The 22,550-nt window shown below is 38.9% G+C and overlaps 1 protein-coding gene across 6 annotated transcripts in view; it reads left to right on the top strand.

Moving 5' to 3' along the window:
* The window catches only part of LOC118660241 (pleckstrin homology domain interacting protein), a 155,914-nt gene that overhangs the window by 5,392 nt on the left and 127,972 nt on the right, over positions 1 to 22,550 (top strand). For all 6 annotated transcript variants that reach the window (XM_036317433.1, XM_036317432.1, XM_036317435.1 and 3 more), the window contains 2 exons: positions 12,028 to 12,178; positions 12,272 to 12,370. In XM_036317433.1, coding sequence (XP_036173326.1) covers positions 12,028 to 12,178; positions 12,272 to 12,370 — 250 coding nt within the window. The remainder of the gene's footprint in view (positions 1 to 12,027; positions 12,179 to 12,271; positions 12,371 to 22,550) is intronic.

A 22,550-nucleotide genomic window follows, 5' to 3' on the forward strand; every position in this document is an offset into this window, starting at 1 on the left:
GATATAAAAAAAGTATAGTAAATACCAAAAATAAATAATTCTTTAAAAATGTTGGGTAGAATATCTAGAAAACTTTTGATGGTCTGTATAGTGATTCAAACAAGACTATTTTTCTGTAACAACATTAAGAAGTATTTGGGTGTTTGAAATATCCAGAATTGATTAGAGGATATATGAAGCTTTTTTCTTTTGAAAAGTGACATTTAGGAATACGTGAAGGATGCTTGGCTGTTGCATCTGACTCCTCCTATCCAGAGATTTATGTAATTTAAAATCATCACTATAGTTTGTATTCTTTTTGGAAATTGTCAGTGTTTTGCCAGTCTGGCTTAATACTATGTGTGTTTTTAATTAAAGAGTTTAATGAAGACTTACAAAAATTCTTAAGTGAACATTAGGTTAAATACTATGAATATCAATTTTTCAATCCACTTGGTATTTCTTTATTAGATAGATAACTAGAAATTCCTTTCACTTACTGCAGCCATACTCCCCCCCTCCCCCAAGCTTGTTGTTATATATCATATCACTACAGAATTGTAGCAAATAAAATTGTATTTTACCCAACTTATTCTGGATAAATAATACCAAACAGGTTGATTTTATTCTTGCTAGTATTCCCTCACAAAATTTTAGAATTCAGAATATTGCAATACTAAGCAAAGGGGCAGTTAAACTAAACATACCCATTTAGTATCACTTCCCGTCTTAATGTATTTTTAATTAACTTTAAGAAAGTCATTACAATGAGTTTATTAGAAAAATTATTAAAAAATTGTTAGCAGTAAAAATTTAGGTTAAGTTGCTTTCATAATTACATCTAAAGTGAAAAAAGACTATTTGATAATAGAAACCAAATTGAAATTTTTAGGAATAAATTTAAAATGTGTAAAGTTACCAATTTCTGTGTTTTGTTTTGTTTTGTTTGTGAGTTGCTATGTTTGTGAAATAGTAATTTATGAAAATTAATTATTTAGGAATTATTAAATATGTTACTGAGCATATGGAATATAGATTTTAAGTATTTTATAACAGATTGGGGGAAATGACAGTACTTTTTATTGAATTTGAGAATTGAGGGTACTGAACAATCAAATTATGATGATGCACATAAGAAATATTTAGGTGTAAGAAGCTTTGGTCTCTATAGAGAAGTCAGTCATTAGGTTTAAATCAGGTCTACCTTTAGTTATTTGTGTCCCCCCCCCCCCCCCCCCCCCCACACACACACACACAGTGTTTGGAGCTCAAGGATCATTTAAGGAAGAGGATGGTTGGATGAGAAGTTTTGATACTAAGAAAAATTAGGTAGCAACATCGTCTGATACAGCTTCTACTTAGTTAAAAGTAATTGAAATTGTAAGAGATGTGATTTGTTGTATAAGGCTTAGTAAGTTATTACTATTCATAACAGCATAAATGGTGGCAGCCTTCTGCAAAGGAAGCACATAAAAAAATCCATGTAGTGATTCTGGACTCCAGACAGCCTGTTGTCATGGTGGCATGACCCATTTGGTCTCTGTCATGGATAAATAAGAGGCACATAGTCTTCTCAGAGGTTATAATATAAATCTTCTCAGAGGTTATAATATAAATGCAAGAAATATTTGTCTTTGCTTGTGTCACTTGGTTCTAGTTTAGTTTTGGGGTGTGGAAATAATAAATTCTAGGCAACTTGGAGAAATACACATTTTCTGAAACAACTTTATTGCTTTTGTATATGTGGTGTTAGTTATTTTGAGTACAGTGTTTGAAACTGAAACATTACTAAAAATGAAACTGGGCATTCTCTTAAAATTACTTACTTTGGCATCTTAAGCATAAACTGTTTAAGAATTTTCCATCTTTAAATTAATAGATACGAACTTTTTCAACAGAATTATAAATATGAATTTTAAATTACTAAATAAGTGTTTTAAAGAGGATTTTTTATTACACAAATTTTGCTTAGCAAATATGACTTGATTTAAAAACGAAACTTCAAAATGTATTTAAATAGTTAAGTTTTGTTGTGTTTCAAATTAATTTTTATAGAGCATCTTTGTGTTTTGTGGAAACCTTAATTCTGGATAGGTTTGGGTGTTTTTGTTTTTTGTTTTTTTAGCAGAATATAGCTTGTGATGAATAAAATTTGAAAGCAATATTGCATTTTCTTTAAATGAAAAATTTGTATTGATAATTGTATTTATCATACTGACTGAATTATCTAAATGAATTCTTAGGTGGTTGACTAAATTGTGAGTATAAGACAGTCTTTCAAGTGTGTTTATTCACAGTTAAGAGTAAATAGACCACCAAGATCAGTTTTGACAACTAATACTATTCTATATTAATTTCATTATACATCTAATTATAAATAAATCATAGGCAAGTAAGAGTACTTCTGAGAACAGTTTCCCAGCTTAGAAGATTTGACTTGAAAGTGGTTATATGGGTTCTAGTAAGTTTATAATCATGAAACATGTGACAATTGGGGGGGGGGGTAATGTTTTGAGAAGGAAACTGTAATGTAATAAAAATAACAGTTAACTTGACATTGGAAGATCTGGGTTTGATTACTGTTTTTCTTTTTAAATGTATGACCTTGGACATACTACATTACCTTTGGTCTTCAGTTTTCTTTACTTGTGAAGTGGGTAGATACTCGTTTGTGAAGATAAATAAATTTGGAGAATACTTGGCACAGAGTATCCTTCCTATATAATAAAAGCCTAATATGCAAATTGTCCTCTTATCTGGGAGTTCGGGGCGGGGGGAGGGGGAGGGGGAGGCGGCCAAACACCCTAGGCCCCTCCCCTGGGCCAGCCCCGCCCTGGTCGGCAGTGGTGGCAGGCAGCCGGGGGAATGGAGGACCCAGCCGGCAGCTGCTAGGGACCCTACCTGTGCACGAATTTCGTGCACTGGGCCTCTAGTTTCATATATTTGTCTATGTGAAGATGCTATTAGTAAAATTACTGAGAAAAAACGTACACTTGCTTTAATGAATATAGATAAAATTTAACATATACTTTGTAACAATGGTAAGAAATTTATAATTATAACTAGAAGTTTTGAGAAGTTTAGGGGTTGGGTTTTAATAATAGGCTTATAAAGTGATTAAATAGCAAATAGATTTTTTTAAATTTATGGATTTTTGTTTATGTGCTAAATAGTCATACAAATAGTAAATAAAGCCCGTTAAGCTGACCTTTTATTAATTTAATTAACTTATTTTTAATCCTCACCTGAGGATATGGTGTGTTTTTTTTCTTTTTTCACTAATTTTTAGAGAGAGAGGAAGGGAAGGGGAGAGAGAAAAACATCTATTGTTTGCTTTCCATACTTGGCCTGACTAGAAGTCAAAACTGCAAGCTAGGTATGTACCCTGACTGGAAATCGAACCTACAACCCTTGGTGCACTGATGACCCTCCAACCAACGGAGCCACCAAGCCAGGGCTAAGCTGACCTTTTAGTACTCAGAACTAGAGCAGAAAGCAAAAGCAGGTAGCCTTTCAGATCTGAAAAAATGGTGAGAAAATAGATGAGACAATCTGAAAAACACTCTTTTTAGAACCAATCAGCTTTTCTAGAAATGAAGGACCTAGTCAAATCAAATCATACTAGTGCTAATTATGAGGTGGATCTTATTTTCATAGGGACCTCTTATATGCTAGACAAAGGACTGGCATTTTCTCAGAGGTAAATTTAAGTCATTGGAATTAATATGTTGATCTAGTTTCACTTGGAAAAGATCCTTAAAAAGATGACCTTTTTTCTCCTTGTTTAGGTCTAGAAAGATTTTTTTTAACATGAAAGGCAACATGTAAAAGCACCTCTTGGTACTATGATTACCTCCCAAGGTGGTGATCTTAAAGTCCTAGTCTTACAGATGAGGACATTGAGACTTCAAGTAAAATGTTTTTCCCATGCTCAGTTGGAAGCTTAAATCTAGGTGATCTGACTTTAGAGCCCTTAATCAAACCTTGACCTTTTCTTTAAAAGTTGATTAGAGAAGTTCTTAATGATAGTATATCTGGTAGAATATAGTGGCTTCCAGGTTCTTTATATTCTCGTTCCACTGATAACACCTACATTTAAACAATACCTTCCACTGATAATGAGAAAATTTTCTTGGTTGGAGGGGATGGCTGTTAATATGAAGTAGCATACCATGCAGAAGCAGGTTGGTTTATCGAAGAATGCAGGAGAATAAACCACTCAAAGAGCTGTTTCTTTTCTTTGGTTCTTCCTTGCTACAATTCATATTTTCAGGAGATTATCCTATTGTTCAAATTGTAATTGATAATTCTAGGAATATTTTATATATGCAGTCTGAGAAAAGAGTGCTACAGATTTATGATTGGGCCAACATGGAGAAAGTATGAGCACAGTTGCCTTTGTTTGCAGAATTGTATTACCCCTATTGCTGGGAAAGTTACTAGAACCAAGGGTCATTCTTTATATCTGGGTGGGTAAATTATGGATGACATGGCAAACTGTGCAGATCTGCTTTGCAAGGCTCCTAAGCTAAAGTTAATACCTTTTAAAAAGAGTTGCATTTAGATAGTATTTCCCAAAGACTAAAATATTACCATCTGACACTGTATAGAATATGTTTGCTGACCTCTGTTTTATATAATGTAATATACTTACAAAAAGGATAATTAAGTTTAATTCAGGTTTTAGCCATTAATTATAGACAGTTAACAAAAGATTGTTGTTGTTACTGGTCTATCAAGTGATTCTCAATTGGTATTGGAGGTAGGGGCAGGGATATGAAAAGTTTGAAAAGGCTCTGGCCAGTCCACTGGTCTAGGTTAATAGTAATCAAATTTTACAGTCTTAACCCTTTTGGTGTAATTTACTTATACCTCTCTTGTAACTTTATTTTTAATTTTTCCACATATAAGAGGAAACTTTTTTTAAATTCTTTTATTCCTTTTTTTTGAATATATTGGGGTGACACTGGTTAAAATTATACAGGTTTTAGGTGCACAGTTCTATAGCACATGATCTATACACTGTGTATTCACCAAGTCAGGTCTCCGTCCATTACCATTTATCCCCACTACACCCTCCTCCACTATCCCCCACTCGCCTCATCCAGGCAGTCACTATGATGTTGTCCCGGTGAGTATTTTCTTTTTCTTTTTGCTCAATACCTCCACACCCCTGACCTAGCCTTCCCACCATCACCATAGCTGTCAGCCTGCTCTGAGTCTGTCTCTGTTTTGCTGGTTAGTTCATTTTGTTCCTAAGATTCCACATATGAGTGAAATCACATGGTATTTGTCTTTCTCTGGCTGGTTTATTTCATTTAACATAATGCTCTCCAGATCTATCCATGCTGTCACAAAGGGTAAGATTTCCTTTTGTTACAGCTAAGTAGTATTCCATTATGTAAATGTACCACAGCCCTTTTATCCAGTCATCTACTGATGGATAATTGGGCTGCTTCCAAATCTTGGCTATTGTAAATAATGCTGCAGTGAACAAAGGGGTGCATATATTCTTTTGAATTAGTGTTTTGGGTTTCTTCAGATAAGCTCCCAGAAGTTAAATTGCAGGGTCATAAAGCAGTTCGATTTTTTTATTTTTTGAGGTAACTCCATACTGCTTTCTTTCCACAGTGGTTGTACCAGTCTTCATTCCCACCAACAGTGCACTAGGGTTTCCTTTTCTCCACATCCTTGCCAACACTTGCTGTTTGTTGATTTCTTAATAATAGCCATGCTGACAAGTGTGAGGTGATATCTCATTGTTCATTGGCCCTTTCAGAGGGCGCCTGTGTCTTTAGTGGACTTCTCTCTCTCCCTGCTGGTCAGAAGCCCTGGTGCTTTTCACAGCCAAATGTTATGTGGGTGCCTCTTCCTAGCTTTTGGTGCTCTGGGCTGGGGTGGGGTGGGGGGCTGTTTTGGTGTCCACTCCATGCTTCTCAGGTAGAGCCTATGGCCAAGACATCCTTCCAGCACCTCAGCTGCCTCTGTGGGTGCAGGACCAGTTCTTTTCATGTCTCTTCCCTTCCTACCAGTCTTGATGTGGCTTCTGTAAATCCTTGGTTATGAGACTTCTCTTCAGCTAGTCTTCAGTTGGTTATTCAGGATGATTGTTCTATTACTTAGTTTTAATTCCAGTTTGTTCTTGGGAGGAGGTGAGTGTACCTCCCAACGAAGTGTACCTTCGTTGTCAGCTTAGACCTCCATCTTTTTAAATTTAAGAGTTTAAAATTTTAATCTTAGTAATGTACAAAAGTAGGATTGATTTCCTTCAGCCATTTTGGTAGAGTATTAGTTTTATCTTTTACTTGTATCCTTAGATTTTAAGTGTTCCCCTTTACCTATAGGAAATTATGCTCTTGTGCTTATTTTTTTTTAATAGTGAGAATGAACTTTAAAACGTTTCTTTTTCTGGCTCAGTTTAATGTCATTTTAAAACTATATAAAATGTCCCCTTTATAGCTTGCTTGCACACTGATAAATGTATATCTGAAGCAATAGGTGCTGTGGGGTTGGGCAGTCTGAATGAGCTCTGGTGTTAGTCTGCCTTGGTTTTATTCTCATCTCTGCCATCCACTGAATGTGTGACCGTTCGTGGTGGTTTTACTTTTTTGCACCATAATTTCTTTATTAATGGGAATAATAATAATACATACCTTTTAGGGTTTTAAAAATAATTAACTTAGTTGTTATATGTAAAACTTACCACACTTACCCCAAGGGCTAGCATTTAGTGTTCAGTCATTATGTTTTAGCTCTGTAAGTGTTATTACTATTTATCACACTTTAACTTCATAATTTGGTCATGTATTTTTATGTGTTGAATATCTAAAGAGCTTGAAAGCAGCTCTGGTCATGGAAAATAATGGGTATATTAGAACTGAGGATGTCAAGTTGTGTTTTGTTTTTCCCAAATGATAATGTATAAATAGTTACTGAGAATTCAAATATAGATATTTTGGAGAAGGCAGTTTATTAGAATATCATTTCAAGTTTTCCTTTTTGTTTTAATTTCCTTTAAATTATTTATTAGTGTAAGTAAATAAAGTAATAGTTTGTTCAAACCCCAAAAGGCTTAATATTAAAGATAGAGCTTTTACTAATTTGAAAATTAAAAGTTATATATGTGTAGCCGTAATGAGCTATTTTAACTTTTTAAATTTGTTCTTGGTTTTACTTTTTAAATATTGACCATAGGTCAGTAGTGGCATGGGTTAATATTCATGAAGAATAATGTTTAGAAAAAGACAGTAGCAAATGATAATTTTAATTTTTTCCTTTAAATATGTATTGTGTGTGACAAAGTTGGGACCAGATGGGCATATATGGTCCCTGTTCTCTTATAGTTTGTGGTGAACTTGAGAATTTAAAATGTATAATCATAAACTGATAACATGAGTTAATGAAAAGTCACTGAGTGTATGCAGCCAAGATATATACAGACTGAATAGGGTAAAAGAAAACAAATAAAATTACACTGGAGGGAAGATCTAAAGCATATAGAGAGTTGTGTGAGAGGGGTGTGGGGAAATGAGTTCATCACCTGGGAAAAGCCTGACTGAAGAGAGTGCAGGTAAAGAACCTGAAAGGAGATGGGTGTGTCTAAATATAGACAGTGGAGCTGGAGGGTGTATTGCTGGGAATGTGCCTGGTAAAGGAGAGAACCAGGAATGGACCAGAAATGTGTGCCAGGGTTTGTAGACAATGTTAAGGATTTGAATCTGTTAAGAATAAGGAAAGCCTCTTTTAGGTAAGGGTGACTTGACCAGATATATGTTTTCTGAAAGAGCATTCATTCAAAGGAAAATAGAGAATAGATTTGATTGAGGTAGAGGACATGAGTAGATGTTGGAAAGATGGGAGTTTATTGCAAAGATGATTTGAGGTTGGGCTGTTATTGTGGTGAAGGAGAGAGAGAGCTGCATTTAAGGATGGGAAGGACAAATCAGTTGGATTTGGTGAAACTGCTTGGATATTGGGAATGAGGGAGGAGGAATGAATGGGCAAATAAAAAAAATGACATCTTGATTTGAGGCTGTGTATATGGTGTTGCCGTGTTGGAGGGTTTTGGCATGAGGCTTAAGAGTTCATTTTTACATGATGAGTTGAAAAGGCTTTGGGATTTCAAAGAAAGATGTCTTCTAAGAAAGTGTGATATGTATAAGGACTGTCCAAGAAGAGAGTATAGAGCAGCCGTGGGCAAACTACGGCCCGCATGCCGGATCCGGCCCATTTGAAATGAATAAAACTAAAAAAAAAAAGACCGTACCATTTTATGTAATGATGTTTACTTTGAATTTATATTAGTTCACACAAACACTCCATCCATGCTTTTGTTCCGGCCCTCCGGTCCAGTTTAAGAACCCATTGTGGCCCTCAAGTCAAAAAGTTTGCCCACCCCTGGTATAGAGTGTGAAGAAGAGTTCTAGAGCTGGTGTCCAGGATCTCAGACCATAAGGAACTTACTGTTTAGTGGCTTAAATAGAAGAGAAGTCAGTGCTTCTGCATATTTTCATGTCTTCATTTTTTTTAACAATTTATTAAGCACTCAGTCTAAGTACTGCATTTAAGTACTGGGTTGACAGGTAAACAGGGTCTCATTTCATGCTTATGCAGGACATGGACCATAAATTGGCAGTTTTAGTATAGTGTCAGGGGTCTTATGAACCCCCCAAACAAGGCAAGATTGTGGTAGTACCTATATATGTGGTTTTTTCAGGGTTGGGGAAAAGGAACATAACTATCATTAGATTCCCACTGAGGTCTGGGTATTATTAAGGAAAATTAATACAATATAACTATTGCAAACTGTTGGGGATGGGGTCATAAAGGAACATTTGGGAAGGAGTATATAATGTACTATGGAAACACAAAAGAAGGCAGTGGTAATATAACAGGTCAGGTAAGGCAGTAAAGCATTGACTGAGACTTGAAAGAGAGTGATAGTGGAGGTGGGTGGGTAAAGAATAGATTTTAAGCAGAGAGATCAGCTTGTATAAAGTCTCAAAAGCCAGGAAGCATGAGGAGTTTAAGCATTGAAAGTATCTCTTGTAACTAAAATGAAAGTTGATTTTGAAAAATTGTAATCATCAAGAAAATATTTAGTCAGGAAAAAGTGGATTCATAATATTTTATTAAAAGATGAAATTCTGCAATAAGGATTTTCAGGTTTGTTACCTGAAATGTATTTTGCAAAAAGACTCTAATACAGGATCATCACAGAATCAACATTAAGAAGTAATCAACTTTCTTGTTAAAGTAAAATTTTACAAGGAATTTTGATCAATTTAAAGAAGTCACATTAGAATAATTATCATATACAAATTTAGAACTGGAAGGGACATAAATATTTTAGATACTTTTTAAAATTTTATTGTAAGCAAAATAGGAAAGATTAGAGAATAGTATAAACATATCTAAAAATTCTTATTTTGGTATTTTCTTTTAAATGCTTTTTCTATTTAGCTAATCATACTGAAGCAGATATTTGAAAAAGTATTTTTTGGGGTCAAGATGATACTATTAGGGAAAAAGGGAAACTATAGCTAATGAGTTTGGGAAATTGTGCATTAAACACAATTAGATAGTTTTATCTTAAGATTTTTCAGAGGGTTTAATGTCATTGTGCTTTGTGAATCTCAAAAGCAGAGATATAGTGTGTATAATTTGTATTAGAACCTCTTTTCAGAAGTATTTAGTCTATCAGTACTTATTGACTATCTATTGTATGCCAGACTGTATAATTTTAAATCACAGTGTGATGGTATGGCTTCATGCAGTCTCCATGACAGGAGTGTATTATGAGGAAAAGTAAAGTAAGTTCCTCTCAATTAGTTTCAGCTTAGAGGGATGAATACTAGCTAAGTTTTTAAAAATACCATCATGGTCTTCAGTAGAATGTGACAGTTATTACAAGATGGAATGAAATGATTTAATCCCCACACATCTCCTCCAAATAAGTTTTATAAGGAGTTCATACTAAAATTGCCATTACTAAATGAATTTGAGTAGAAATTCTCAAACTTCTTGGCCTCAGAACCCCCTTACATGAATAAAAATCGTTTAAATTCCTTTGTTTATGTAGATTATAATCTCATTTATCATTTAAAAATAGAAATTTTAAAATGTTTTATTTAAATTTATTTCACAGTACTATAATTAACTTTATTTTTTTAATATGCAGTCATTTAATTTTATTTATAAAGCATATACTAACATGAGAATGACAAATATTTTATGGAGAAAAGACAGGATAGAAAATTTGTATATGTTATATAAAAGTTACATATGTATAAATATATGACATATGTGAATGATTATAACATAATGTAAAAATGCAAGGTAAACAGAGAAGAATGAAAAAAGCAAAAGGCCATACATCAACATTCTTTTTTTTTTATTGTTTAAAGTATTACAAATAGTAGTACATATGTCTCCTTTTTTCCCCATTGACCTTCCCCCACATTACTATAATTAACTTTTAAAATAAAATAATTGCCAAAACCGGTTTGGCTCAGTGGATAGAGCGTCGGCCTGTGGACTGAGAGGTCCCAGGTTCGATTCCGGTCAAGGGCATGTACCTGGGAGGCAGCTGATCGATGTTTCTCTCTCATGAATGTTTCTAACTCTCTATCTCTCTCCCTTCCTCTCTGTAAAAGATCAATAAAAAATATATTAAAAAAATAAAAAAAATAAAAAAAAATAAAATAATTATTTTCCAAAACAAATTTGTGAGAATAATGTCATTTTTACATGATGAGTTGTTTTACATTTTTTTAGAACATTTATTGGTCTAGCTTAATAGAGACAGATTCTTTTTTTTTTTTTTTTTAAATATATTTTATTGAGTTTTTACAGAGAGGAAAGGAGAGAGATAGAGAGTTAGAAACATCGATGAGAGAGAAACATCGACCAGCTGCCCCCTGCACACTCCCCACTGGGGATGTGCCCGCAACCAAGGTACATGCCCTTGACCGGAATCGAACCTGGGACCCCTCAGTCCGCAGGCCGACGCTCTATCCACTGAGCCAAACCGGTTTCGGCGAGACAGATTCTTATATATACTTCTGTATTCATTCTGTTGTAACATCACATGTCATGTGGCCTCTGGAAAACAACAAATACTCATGAAAAAAATGAGAGTGAAAAGTAAATAGTGTCTTATTATTTGTAATTTTTGCCTGAGGAACTCCCAGAGATTTTCTGAATACACTTTGAAAACAGCTGAACTAGAGAGTATTATTATTTAGGTACTACAATGAGAAATTGTTAGTAACTTGATAACCTCTAAATATAAAGTGATAAAATAGCATACTTTATTTTCTCTAACTCTCTTTAGATTAATATGCAAATATTGTCTACTGAAAATACTGTAGGATAAGTAAATTAGCATTTCATAACGTGTTTTCAAATGGTAGCATAAATTAAGCAGTGTTTTCAAGTTGTTCCAGAAATTCTCAAACTTTCTAGTAGGTAGGTTTTTTTTTTTTATACAAGTCAAAATATGTTTCAGTTAATAGTTGGAATTTGGCCTTTATGTTAGGTTCTAGGTAAATCATAAAACTCAGCATAGATGCTCTCTAAGTCTTTAAAATTTTGTAATGAAAACATGAACAATCAAGTTTATTTAATCTTGAATTATTCTGGAGATACTCTTTATAATATCAAGGATATAAAACATTTTATTTTGTAGTTTGACTTTTTTGAAAATTAAAATGTTAAACTAAGACATTCCATTTAGATTATAATGCTGTATATTTTTTTCATCGTTCAGTATTTGCATTGACTAGCATCTGTTAATTTATAACTTGGTATATTTAGGTTACATTAATTCTTTTGTATTTTTCCTCCTCTGTGGTTTAAATGATGGTTGGGTAGCTGTTCTGTTCTGTGAGTCAAGTGATTTCACAGCATAAACATGAACTATTCTCCCAAATAAAATGAAATGTTGACTAGCCAGAACAAATTATTGTATTTTTTAAAGAGTATTTATTTGGTATAAAGAATTATATCACTTTATTTAGCAAATATTACATGTCTTTTATATAATAGGTGAAGTATTACAGACATTTAGCACCTGATCACTTGCTGCAAATATGTCATCGATTAGGACCTCTTCTTGAACAAGAAATTCCACAAAGTGTTCCTGGAGTACAAACTTTATTAGGAGCTGGAAGACAGTCCTTACTACGCACAAACAAAAGTATGAAAAATTTCTAATAGCATTTAGACATTCTTTTCTTATTGTTTGGCTTTGTGCCCTATCTTTGTAACCATAAATATGTGTGTTTAATAGGCTGCAAGCATGTTGTGTGGAAAGGATCTGCTCTGGCTGCATTGCATTGTGGAAGACCACCTGAGTCACCAATTAACTATGGTAGCCCACCCAGCATTGGTGAGTTAAGCTCATTTTCTTTTTTTTTTTTCTTTTTTATATATTTTATTGATTTTTCACAGAGAGGAAGGGAGAGGGATAGAGTTAGAATCATCGATGAGAGAGAAAGATCGATCAGCTGCCTCTTGCACACTCCCTACTGGGGATGTGCCGACAACCAAGGTACATGCCCTTGACGGAATCGAACCCGGGATCCTTGAGTCCGCAGGCCAACGCTCTATCCACTGAACCAAACTGGTCAGGGCAGTTAAGTTCATTTTCAAGTTGAAACTAAAAATGTGTTTCATTTACTGTTAAATCAGAGAATTTCATATTATGTACATAAGCATTCAAAGAGGAAAAAGCTATCAGATTATTATCTTACATAAGTGATATTAATAGTGAAGAAGTCATCCTCCTATATAATAAAAGGGTAATATGCAAATTGTCTCCGCCACCGGGAATTCAACCAGGGAGCGGGGCTGGCTGGCCAGCTGCCCACAGTCCCTCCCCCGGCAGGTCCAGCCTGATCAGCCCCAATTGGGGTGGGCTGGCTGGACTCACTATTTCACGAATTCGTGCACTGGGCCTCTAGTAATTTATAATAATAAAAGTGTAATATGCCAATTAGACCGGACATCCTTCCAACGAAGCTGCAGTGACAGGTGCCGAGCCGCTTGCACGAGTTTCGTGCATCAGGCCTCTTGTAATATAATTATGGATTGTGTATGTTGTATCTAATTTGGCTAATTAGTTCATCGATATTTTATTTTTACAAAGAATTTTTTACTGCATCGATTTTCAACCATGCACTATTTAGTCGGAATTTACCTCTTTTCCCTTAGATTGTCAAATGAAAAATGACAATAGCAAAAATAACAATAGCCATCTGGTGTGAATGCACAGTCTTAAATCATAAATACATAGGTCATATAATAGAGTTGCATCTTATTGGTCATGTCACATAATAGTGTTGTATCTGATTGGTTAATATCCTCAATCTGTGTATATAAGTACAGGAACCTGATTTTTATTTAAAGTCACTTTGGAACAAAAAGTATAGGTAATTACTATTATTATTATTTTCTAAATCAATATTATACCTTCTTTTTATCAGGTCTGCAAAAAACATGTTATTTGTTGTGCTGTAGAATTTTAGTAATTTATGTGAGCCATGAGATGAAAAAGGTTGAAAATCGCTGGATTACTAACCTGTATGTTATTAGGTTGGTTTAATGGGCAACTGTATCATAATACAGAACAGTTATAAGGGTGGAAAACAAAAAGTTTGGGGTTTTTTTTGTTTGTTTTTTATAAAGCATAGTACATTTTTTTTGCCTTTAAAATTTCAAAGAAAGAAAACTGATGTAGATAGGTCTTCCTCTTGAAAATGCCTCCTAGATCCCCTTTACCTTATCAGGCCCTTACCTTATCATAGACTCCTACACATCTTCTGATGTCTTCCTTTTCTCTCCCTTCCACAAACAAAAGCATGAAAAATTCCAGGTCATACTATATAACACTGTAATATTCCTTTTATTTAATTCTACTTTAGCTATGTTGCTCTTCTGATGAAGGTAGTATAATGATGTTAAGATGTTTTAATCCTATAAAATAAAAGCCTAAGATGCTAAGTGTTCGACTGTTCAACCAGTCGCTATGACGCACACTGACCATCAGAGGGCAGACATTCTGACCGGTAGGTTAGCTTGCTGCTGGGGTCCAGCTGATTGGGACTGGGCTAGACAGGCTGGACACGCCCTGGAGCCCTCCTCGACCCCAATGATGCACCAGTGGGGTCCCTCGGCCTGGTCTGCACCCTTGCAATCCGGGACCCCTCGGGGGATGTCAGAGAGATGGTTTTGGCCAATCCCTGCAGGCCAGGCCAACAGATCCCACCAGTGCAAAAAAGCACCGGGCCTCTAGTGGTATTATACTTCCTTTACCACCAAGTCTAAACTTGCGAATTTTCAAAGACCTTCATTTTATTTTATTTTATTTTATTTTATTTTTTTATTATTTTCATGAGACTTTATTTTAAAATTCTATTCAAAATGCAAATACTTCTGATATTAGAGAATTAAGAAAATATTTTTTTTTTCCTAGTGAATCACATTTTATGTCTCCTTTTTTTTCCCCCTTGACATTCCCCCGGCCTCTCCTACCCCCCAGTGTCTTGTGTCCATTTGTTATGCTTATATGCATGCATACAAGTCCTTTGGTTGATCTCTTACCCCTCCCTCCCGCCCCCAACCCTCCCAAGCCTTCCCGCTGTAGTTTGACAGTCTGTTCGATGCTGCTCTGCCTCTGTATCTATTTTTGTTCATCAGTTTATAATGGCAGAGACCTTCATTTTAATCATTGCCTCTTCTATCACCCCATCCTCCTGCCTAGCCATCTATCCAAATACTATTTTTTCCTTTTTTGGGTACTTATTATAGTGATAATATTAGTTTGGAATAATTTTACTGTATGTTTATATACTATATCTTTTTCCATTGTTTTACTTGCAGTCTTTTGTATCCTTTCGTTTTTTCTATCTCGTAAAAATAGTATCAAAGTCACCTTTAAAAAAATACAGTATGACAGTCTTTGTGTTTTATCTGAAGCATTTTGTCCTTTATATGTAATTATTATATATTTGTGTTAAAATCTATTGCTACTGGAAAGTGATCTCTTTCTCTGGTTGCTTTTAAGATTTTCTTGTTGGTTTTCTGCAGTTTGTGTTTTGGTGTTAATTCTTTTAAATTTATCTTGTTTGAGATTTATTAGGCTTGAATCTATAATGTTTTCTATTACATTAGAAAATTCTCAGACATTATCTTTTAATATATCGTCTCTGCTTAATTCTCTCTCCTCTGGGACTCTAGTTGAATAGATGTTAGACTTTTTTACTTCTCTGTTTAGCCTTTTTTTTATAATTTATATTCTTTTTATCTCTGTGATGCATCTGGATTGTTTTCTGTGACCTATATTCCAAAGGTATGTGACATTTGTATGTTGGGTAATCATGGATGATTTTTTTGTGAACATATGATTGCCTTGGTTAAATAATGATCTCTTTCTATAACCTATATATAAAAGGCTAAGTGACCAACCGTATGTCTGTCCAACTGTCTGACCGACTGGCTGGTACTCATGATGCACACTGGCAATTTAAAAATAGATGTTGACTTGTGCATGCGCGGTATACATAAAGGTGTCGCTGGCACCAATCGCACACATGTTTTAATTATTTATTTATATATATATAGAGAGAGAGAAAGAGAGGCCCGATGCACAAAAATTTGTGTACTTGGGGGCGGGGGGTCCCTCAGCCCGGCCTATGCACTCTTGCAGTCTGGAACCCCTCGAAGGATGTCCACTTGCTGGCTTAGGCCTGCTCCTTGGGGGATCCGGCCCAAGCTGGCAGTCAGATCCTTCTGGCAGCCTGGCAGCCCTCGGGGGATGTCCACTTGCCAACAGAGAGCAGACCTAAGCTGCAGTCGGACATCCTTAGCGCTGCTGAGGAGGCGGGAGAGGCTCCCACCACCACCGCTGTGCTGGCAGCGGTCAGCCTGGCTTGTGGCTGAACAGAGCTCCCCCTGTGGGAGTGCACTGACCACCAAGGGACAGCATTGAGCATCTGCCCCCTGGTGGTCAGTGTGTGTCATAGAGACCAGTCATTCCCAGTCGTTCTGCTGTTAGGGTCAATTTGCACATTACCCTTTTATTATATAGGATAGAGGCCTGGTGCACGGGTGATGGCCGGCTAGTTTGCCCTGAAGGGTGTCCCGGATCAGGGTGGGGGTCCCGCTGGGGTGCCTGGCCAGCCTGGGTGGGGACTAATGGCTGCTTGCAGGCTGGTCAAGCCCTCCCGAGTGGGAACCCTCACCCCATGGAGGTTTGACCAGCCTGGGTGAGGGGCTGATGGCTGTTTTCAGGCTGGCTACACCCCTTTAGGGTCGGGGGTCCCCACTGGGGTGCCTGGCCAGTCTGGGTGAGGGGCTAAGGGCCATTTTCAGGCTGGCCAAACCCCCTGGTGACAGAAGCTCCCAGCCTCTCCTTTTTTCCTTTATTTTTATTTATTCTGGGATTTATTTACCTTCTATAATTGAAACTTTGTAGCCTTGAGTGGAGCTCAGATCCGGCTGTGGCAGGCGGGAAGCTTGGCTTCCTGCATCACTGGAACAACCAAGCCTCCTTGCTTCAGTTCCGTGGCTGCCGGCCACCATCTTGGTTGGGTTAATTTGCATATAGTCACTCTGATTGGCTGGTGGGCATGGCTAAAGGTGTAGTGAAGGTACGGCCAATTTGCATGTTTGTCTTTTATTAGTGTAGATACTATTTTGATGTAATTTTTTATAGTAACATAATTACCGCATGAATCTTTTTTCTAAATAATTTCCTTTCAATGTGCACAAATCCTTGCACTGGGCCACTAGTCCTATCTAATAAAGAGGGAATATGCTAATTGACCCTCACACCATTTCAAAAACGGCTGCGCCCACAGCCAATAAGGAGTGAATATGCTAATTGGCTGCCACGCCCTCAAAGATGGCAGAGCGCACAGCCACAAGATGGCCAGCAGGGAGGGCTTTTGTGGGTGACCAGGCCAGCAGGCGAGGGCACTTAGAGGCAACCAGGCCGGCAGAGCAGAGTAGTTAGGGGAGGCTGGGCCGACAGGGAAGGTCAGATTGGGGGGACTGGGCCGGCAGGGGAGGGCAGTTGGGGGCAACCAGGCCTACAGGTGAGGGCAATTAGGGGTGATCAGACCGGCAGGGGAGCAGTTAAGCGTCGATCAGGTTGGCAGGGGCATGGTTAGGGGGTGATCAGGCTGGCAGGCATAAGTGGTTAGGGTGATCAGGCAGGCAGGCAGGTGAGCAGTTGGGAGCCAGCAGTCCCGAATTGTGAGAGGGATGTCTGACTGCCGGTTTAGGCCCGATCCCTGTGGGCAGTCGGACATCCCTGGAGGGGTCCCATATTGGAGAGGGTGCAGGCTGGGCTGAGAGGCACCCCCTCCACTCAGTGCACGAATTTCGTTCACCGGGCCTCTAGTCCTATCTAATAATAGCCAAACATGGTAATTGACTGTACCTCCCATTGGGTAATCAGCGAGATATGCAAATTAACCGCCAGCAAAGATGGTGGCTAATTTGCATACTGCAGGGAGGGTGGGACAGCGCGAACCGCAATCCAGGCACCGTGGGCGACGCCAGATGCCGCCTGCCTGCCGCCCAGGACCCGATCCGGTCCAGGGCCGCAGACACGCTGGCCCCACAAGCCCCAGGAGCTGCCTGCCTTCCGCCCAGGACTGGATTTGGTCCCGGGCCGCAGGCACACTGGCCCCGCAAGCCCCAGGAGCCGCCAGATATGGCAGTAACTCTATCAATAAGCACTCTGAAAGTCACTGGCATAAATGCACCAATTAAAAGACAGATTATGATGGTTAATCAAAAACAAAACCCACTTTAAATATAAAGACACATATAGATTAAAAGTAAATGAATTAAGCTGCAGCCTGTTTTGCTCAGTGGATAGAGCATTAGCCTTTGGACTGAAGGGTCCCAGGTTAGATTCCAGTCAAGGGCATGTACCTCAGTTGCTGGCTTGATCCCCAGTCCCTCTCAGAGCATGTGCAGGAGGCAACCAATCAATGTGTCTCTCCCTTTCCCTTCACTCTCTCTAATATTCAATGGAAGAATATCCTTCGGTGAAGATTAACAAAAACAAAGTAAATGGATTAAGTAACATTAAAGAAATTATAAGAAAAATATATTCCAAATTTTGTTAGTTGTATAATGGTTATGATTAAATTATTAACACCTAAGAAATTGGGTGAAGGGTGGATATAATATGCTGTAGTATTTTATAGTTATTTTTTCCGTGTATGAGATTATTTCAAATTAATATATTAAAAAATTAAAAATAAATAAAATATTAATTGAAATGTATCCGCATTACATGAAAAATCTCCTAATTGCATCTAGCATAATTTATTAAATTGTGCTAAAATTTATAAGGGCTCAATTAAAAAATATCTTAATTCTAAATGATATAATAGAAAATATGTAATAATGAAGTTATAAGCACTTACCTGAAAATACAAATTTAAAGAAGTGAATTTAAAGAAGGAATTAGCCAAAGAAAATATATGCACAACCCATGGACACAGACACCAGTATGGTGTTGGCCAGAGAGAAGTGGGGGGCAAGAGCTGGGTAGAGGGGGCAAAAGGGGGGAAATAGGGACATTCTATATCCTATATAATAAAAGTGAAACATGGTAATTAGCGTACGACTGCTACCCTTCCCATTGGCTAATCAGGGCGATATGCAAGTTAACTGCCAGCCAAGATGGCGGCCGGCAGCCAGGCAGCTTGAAACTAACATGAGGCTTGCTTGCTTCAGTGAGGACTCCAACGTTCCCCGCCTGCCGCTGCAGGCCTCTGAGGTGCAACTCTAAGCAACTTTGTTACAAATATAGAAGCTAAACAAAACCCCAGAAACCTGCTTTAGTCCCGGGCTTCAGCCAGCAGGATCTCAACATTGTTTCAAATACAGAAGGCAAACAAAGGCCAGAAACCTGCTTTCAGCAGCGGAGGCCTAAGAGCTGGAGCCAAGCCTCAAAGCTAGCTGGCCCAGAATAAAAAGAAAAAAAGGAGCGGTTGAGAGCTTCAGTCACCTGCCAGCCTGAAAACAGCCCTCAGCCCCTCACCCAGACTGACCAGGCACCCCAGTGGGGACCCCCACCCTGAAGGGTGTGTAACCAGGTGCAAACAGCCATCATTCCCTCACCCAGGCTGGCCAGGCGCCCCAGTGGGGACCCCCACCCTGATCCAGGACACCCTTCAGGGCAAACCAGCCGGCCCCCACCCGTGCACCAGGCCTCTATCCTATATAGTAAAAGGGTAATGTGCCTCCCAGCACCGGGATCAGTCGAGCCGCGAGGCCTCCCGGCACCAGGATCAGTGTGACGGGGCAGCGCCCAAACCCCCTGATCGCCCTGCGGCTCTGTGTTTGACAGAGGGCGGGGCCACAACCTCCCTATCCGCCCTGCTCTGTTCCTGACAGGGGAAGGCGCCCCAACCCCCTGATCAGCCCTGCTCTGTGACGGGGCAGCGCCCGAACCCCCCCCACCCAACGGGCCCTGTTCTGTGTGTGACGGGGTAGAGCCATAACCTCCCCATCGGCCCTGCCCTGAGTGTGAGAGTGTCGGCACCCCAACCCCCTGATCGGCCCTGCTCTGTGGGTGATAGAGGCCGGTGCCCCAACCCCCACCCCACAGGCCCTCCTCTGTGTGTGATGGGGTAGAGCCATAATCTCCCCATCGGCCCTGCCCTGAGTGTGAGAGTGGCGGCGCCCCAACCCCCTGGTCTGCCCTGCTCTGTGTGTGACAGGGTGTGGTGCCCCAACTCCCCTATTGGTCCTACTCTGTGACAGGGGGAAGCTCCTCAACCACCTGATCGGCCCTGCTCTGTGCGTGACAGAGGGTGGTGCCGCAACCTCCCCATCGACCCTGCCTTGAGTGTGATGGGGCGGTGCCCAACCCCCCAATCGGCCCTACCCTGAGCGTGACTGAGGGTGGCATCGCAACCTCCCAATCCGCCCTGCTCTGTGCATGACGGGGTGGCGCCCCAACTCCCTAATCGGCCCTGCTCTGAGCCCGACCAAGGGCTGCACCTAGGGATTGGGCCTGCCCTCTGCCACCTGGGAGCAGGCCTAAGCCAGCAGGTCGTTATCTCCCGAGGGGTCCCAGACTGTGAGAGGGCACAGGCCGGGCTGAGGGACCCTCCCCTCCCCCCACAAATTTTTGTGCACAGGGCCTCTAGTAATAATAATAAAAGGCTAATATGCACATTGACTGAACGGCAGAATGGCCAGTTGCTGTGATGCACACTGGCCACCAGGGGGCAGACGCTCAATGCAGGAGCTGCCCTTGGTGGTCAGTGCACTTCCATATGGGGAGTGCCACTCAGCCAGAAGCTGGCTCATGGCTGGCCAGCGCAGAGGTGGTGGCAGGAGCCTCTCCGACCTCCGTGGCAGCACTGAGAATGTCCAACAAATGGTTTAGGCCTGATCCCTTGGCGGCCTAAGCCTTTAGTCGGACATCCCCTGAGGGCTCACTGTCTGCCAGAAGGACTGCAAGCTTAGGCCTGATCTCCCGGGGAGTGGACCTATGTCAACAGGTGGACATCCCCCAAGGGGTCCTGGACTGCAAATGGGCGCAGGCTGGGCTGAGCGCCCCCCCCCCCGCCCCCCAGTTCACAAATTTTTGTGCACCAGGCCTCTAATCTTATTATAATGAACAACTATTTAAAAAAACAACACAAAGAATTGGGACACTATAGCAGTAGTTCTCAACCTTCCTAATGCCACAACCCTTTAATACAGTTCCTCATGTTGTGGTGACCCCCAACCATAAAATTATTTTCGTTGCTACTTCATAACTGTAATTTTGATACTGTTATGAATCGTAATGTAAATATCTGATATGCAGGATGTATTTTCATTGTTACAAATCGAACATAATTAAAGCATAGTGATTAATCACAAAAACAATATGTAATTAATGTGTTTTCCCATGGTCTTAGGCGACCCCTGTGAAAGGGTCGTTCGACCCCCAAAGGGGTCGCAACCCACAGGTTGAGAACCGCTGCACTAGAGTATATTTGTACTTAGAAAATAAAACTGGGGGTAGAATAGTTTTTATGAAATAAAAGGAAATTAAAATATTATGGAAGCTTCCCCTATAGGGAAAAGTTTATTCTCTCTCTGAGAATTTCAGATTTATATATTAAAGGAAATATGTTATGTTGTTCTTTGAATACCTTGTCAGGCAATCCTGTGGTAGGCAATTAAAGTGCAAGAGGGTTGATAGTAAATAACTTTCCTATTAATATTTGCTATGTAAGTAATTACTGTGTGCCAGGCAGTACTCTAGTATTTTCCCTTTTAAAACCTTAAATGGTCTCTAGGAGGAACTATTATTTTACAGAGAAAGAAATTGAGGCATGGAAAGTTTTGGCAACTTGACCAAAATTACACATTTAATGAGTCATGAAGACAGACCGTCTCCATTATTCCTTATTCTCAATAAGCTAAACTTTCAAATAGTAACCTTGGGCTACTCAAGAAAATTGGTATTAGTCATATATGGTCAGATCAGTAAGTATTGTTGACATGAATATAGGGAATATAAGTATGACAAAAATATCTTGGGTTTTGTGTTACAACAGAGAAAGTCAACTGGTATATTCAGGTAACAATTAATTACTAAGCAGATAATTGTACCTTTCTGAAAGATTTTATTTTATATTTTTTATGTTATACTATACAAAAGTTATATAATACTTTTCTTCTATTCATATCATCAGGAAAATGCTAGTTCTTTATATTAAAAAAAATATACCTGTACTAAGATGCTTGTCAATTATACCTACTTTTTTATTTTTACGTATATTTTTTGAAATCTAAGCAAAAGCTGGATTGTCTATCCCAGGGGTCCTCAAACTACGGCCTGCGGGCCACATGCAAATACAAATATTGTATTTGTTCCCGATTTGTATTTTTACTTCAAAATAAGATATGTGCAGTCTGCATAGGAATTTGTTCATAGTTTTTTTTAAAATATATTTTATTGATTTTATACAGAGAGAAAGGGAGAGGGATAGAGAGTTAGAAACATCGATGAGAGAGAAACATCGATCAGCTGCCTCCTGCACACCCCCTACTAGGGATGTGCCTGCAACCAAGGTACATGCCCTTGACCAGAATCGAACCTGGGACTCTTCAGTCCCCAGGCCGATGCTCTATCCAGTGAGCCAAGCCGGCCAGGGCCATAGTTTTTTTTTAAACTATAGTCCAGCCCTCCAACGGTCTGAGGGACAGTGCACTGGCCCCCTGTTTAAAAAGTTTGAGGACCCCTGGTCTAAACACTATGCTGTACACCTGAAACTAATACAAAATAATATTGAATGTAAACTGTAATTGGAAAATATAAAAGCAGAAAAGCTAGACTAATCAAACTGACTATTCTAGTCATGGTTTAGTGTTAGGTCTTGTTAGTTTACCTTGGTGACAGCCTTGAATATCTTTGCTAGAAAATTTTGAATAGGATGGTATGGAAAGCAAAATTCATCAAGATTTTTACCTTAATAGTTAGCCTGCATGGTGATACAGTGTATCATTTCAAGTTATCACAGAATATGGGTCAGAAAACA

Source organism: Myotis myotis, unplaced genomic scaffold (genome assembly GCF_014108235.1).
Source record: "Myotis myotis isolate mMyoMyo1 unplaced genomic scaffold, mMyoMyo1.p scaffold_m19_p_7, whole genome shotgun sequence".
Lineage (NCBI taxonomy): Eukaryota > Metazoa > Chordata > Mammalia > Chiroptera > Vespertilionidae > Myotis > Myotis myotis.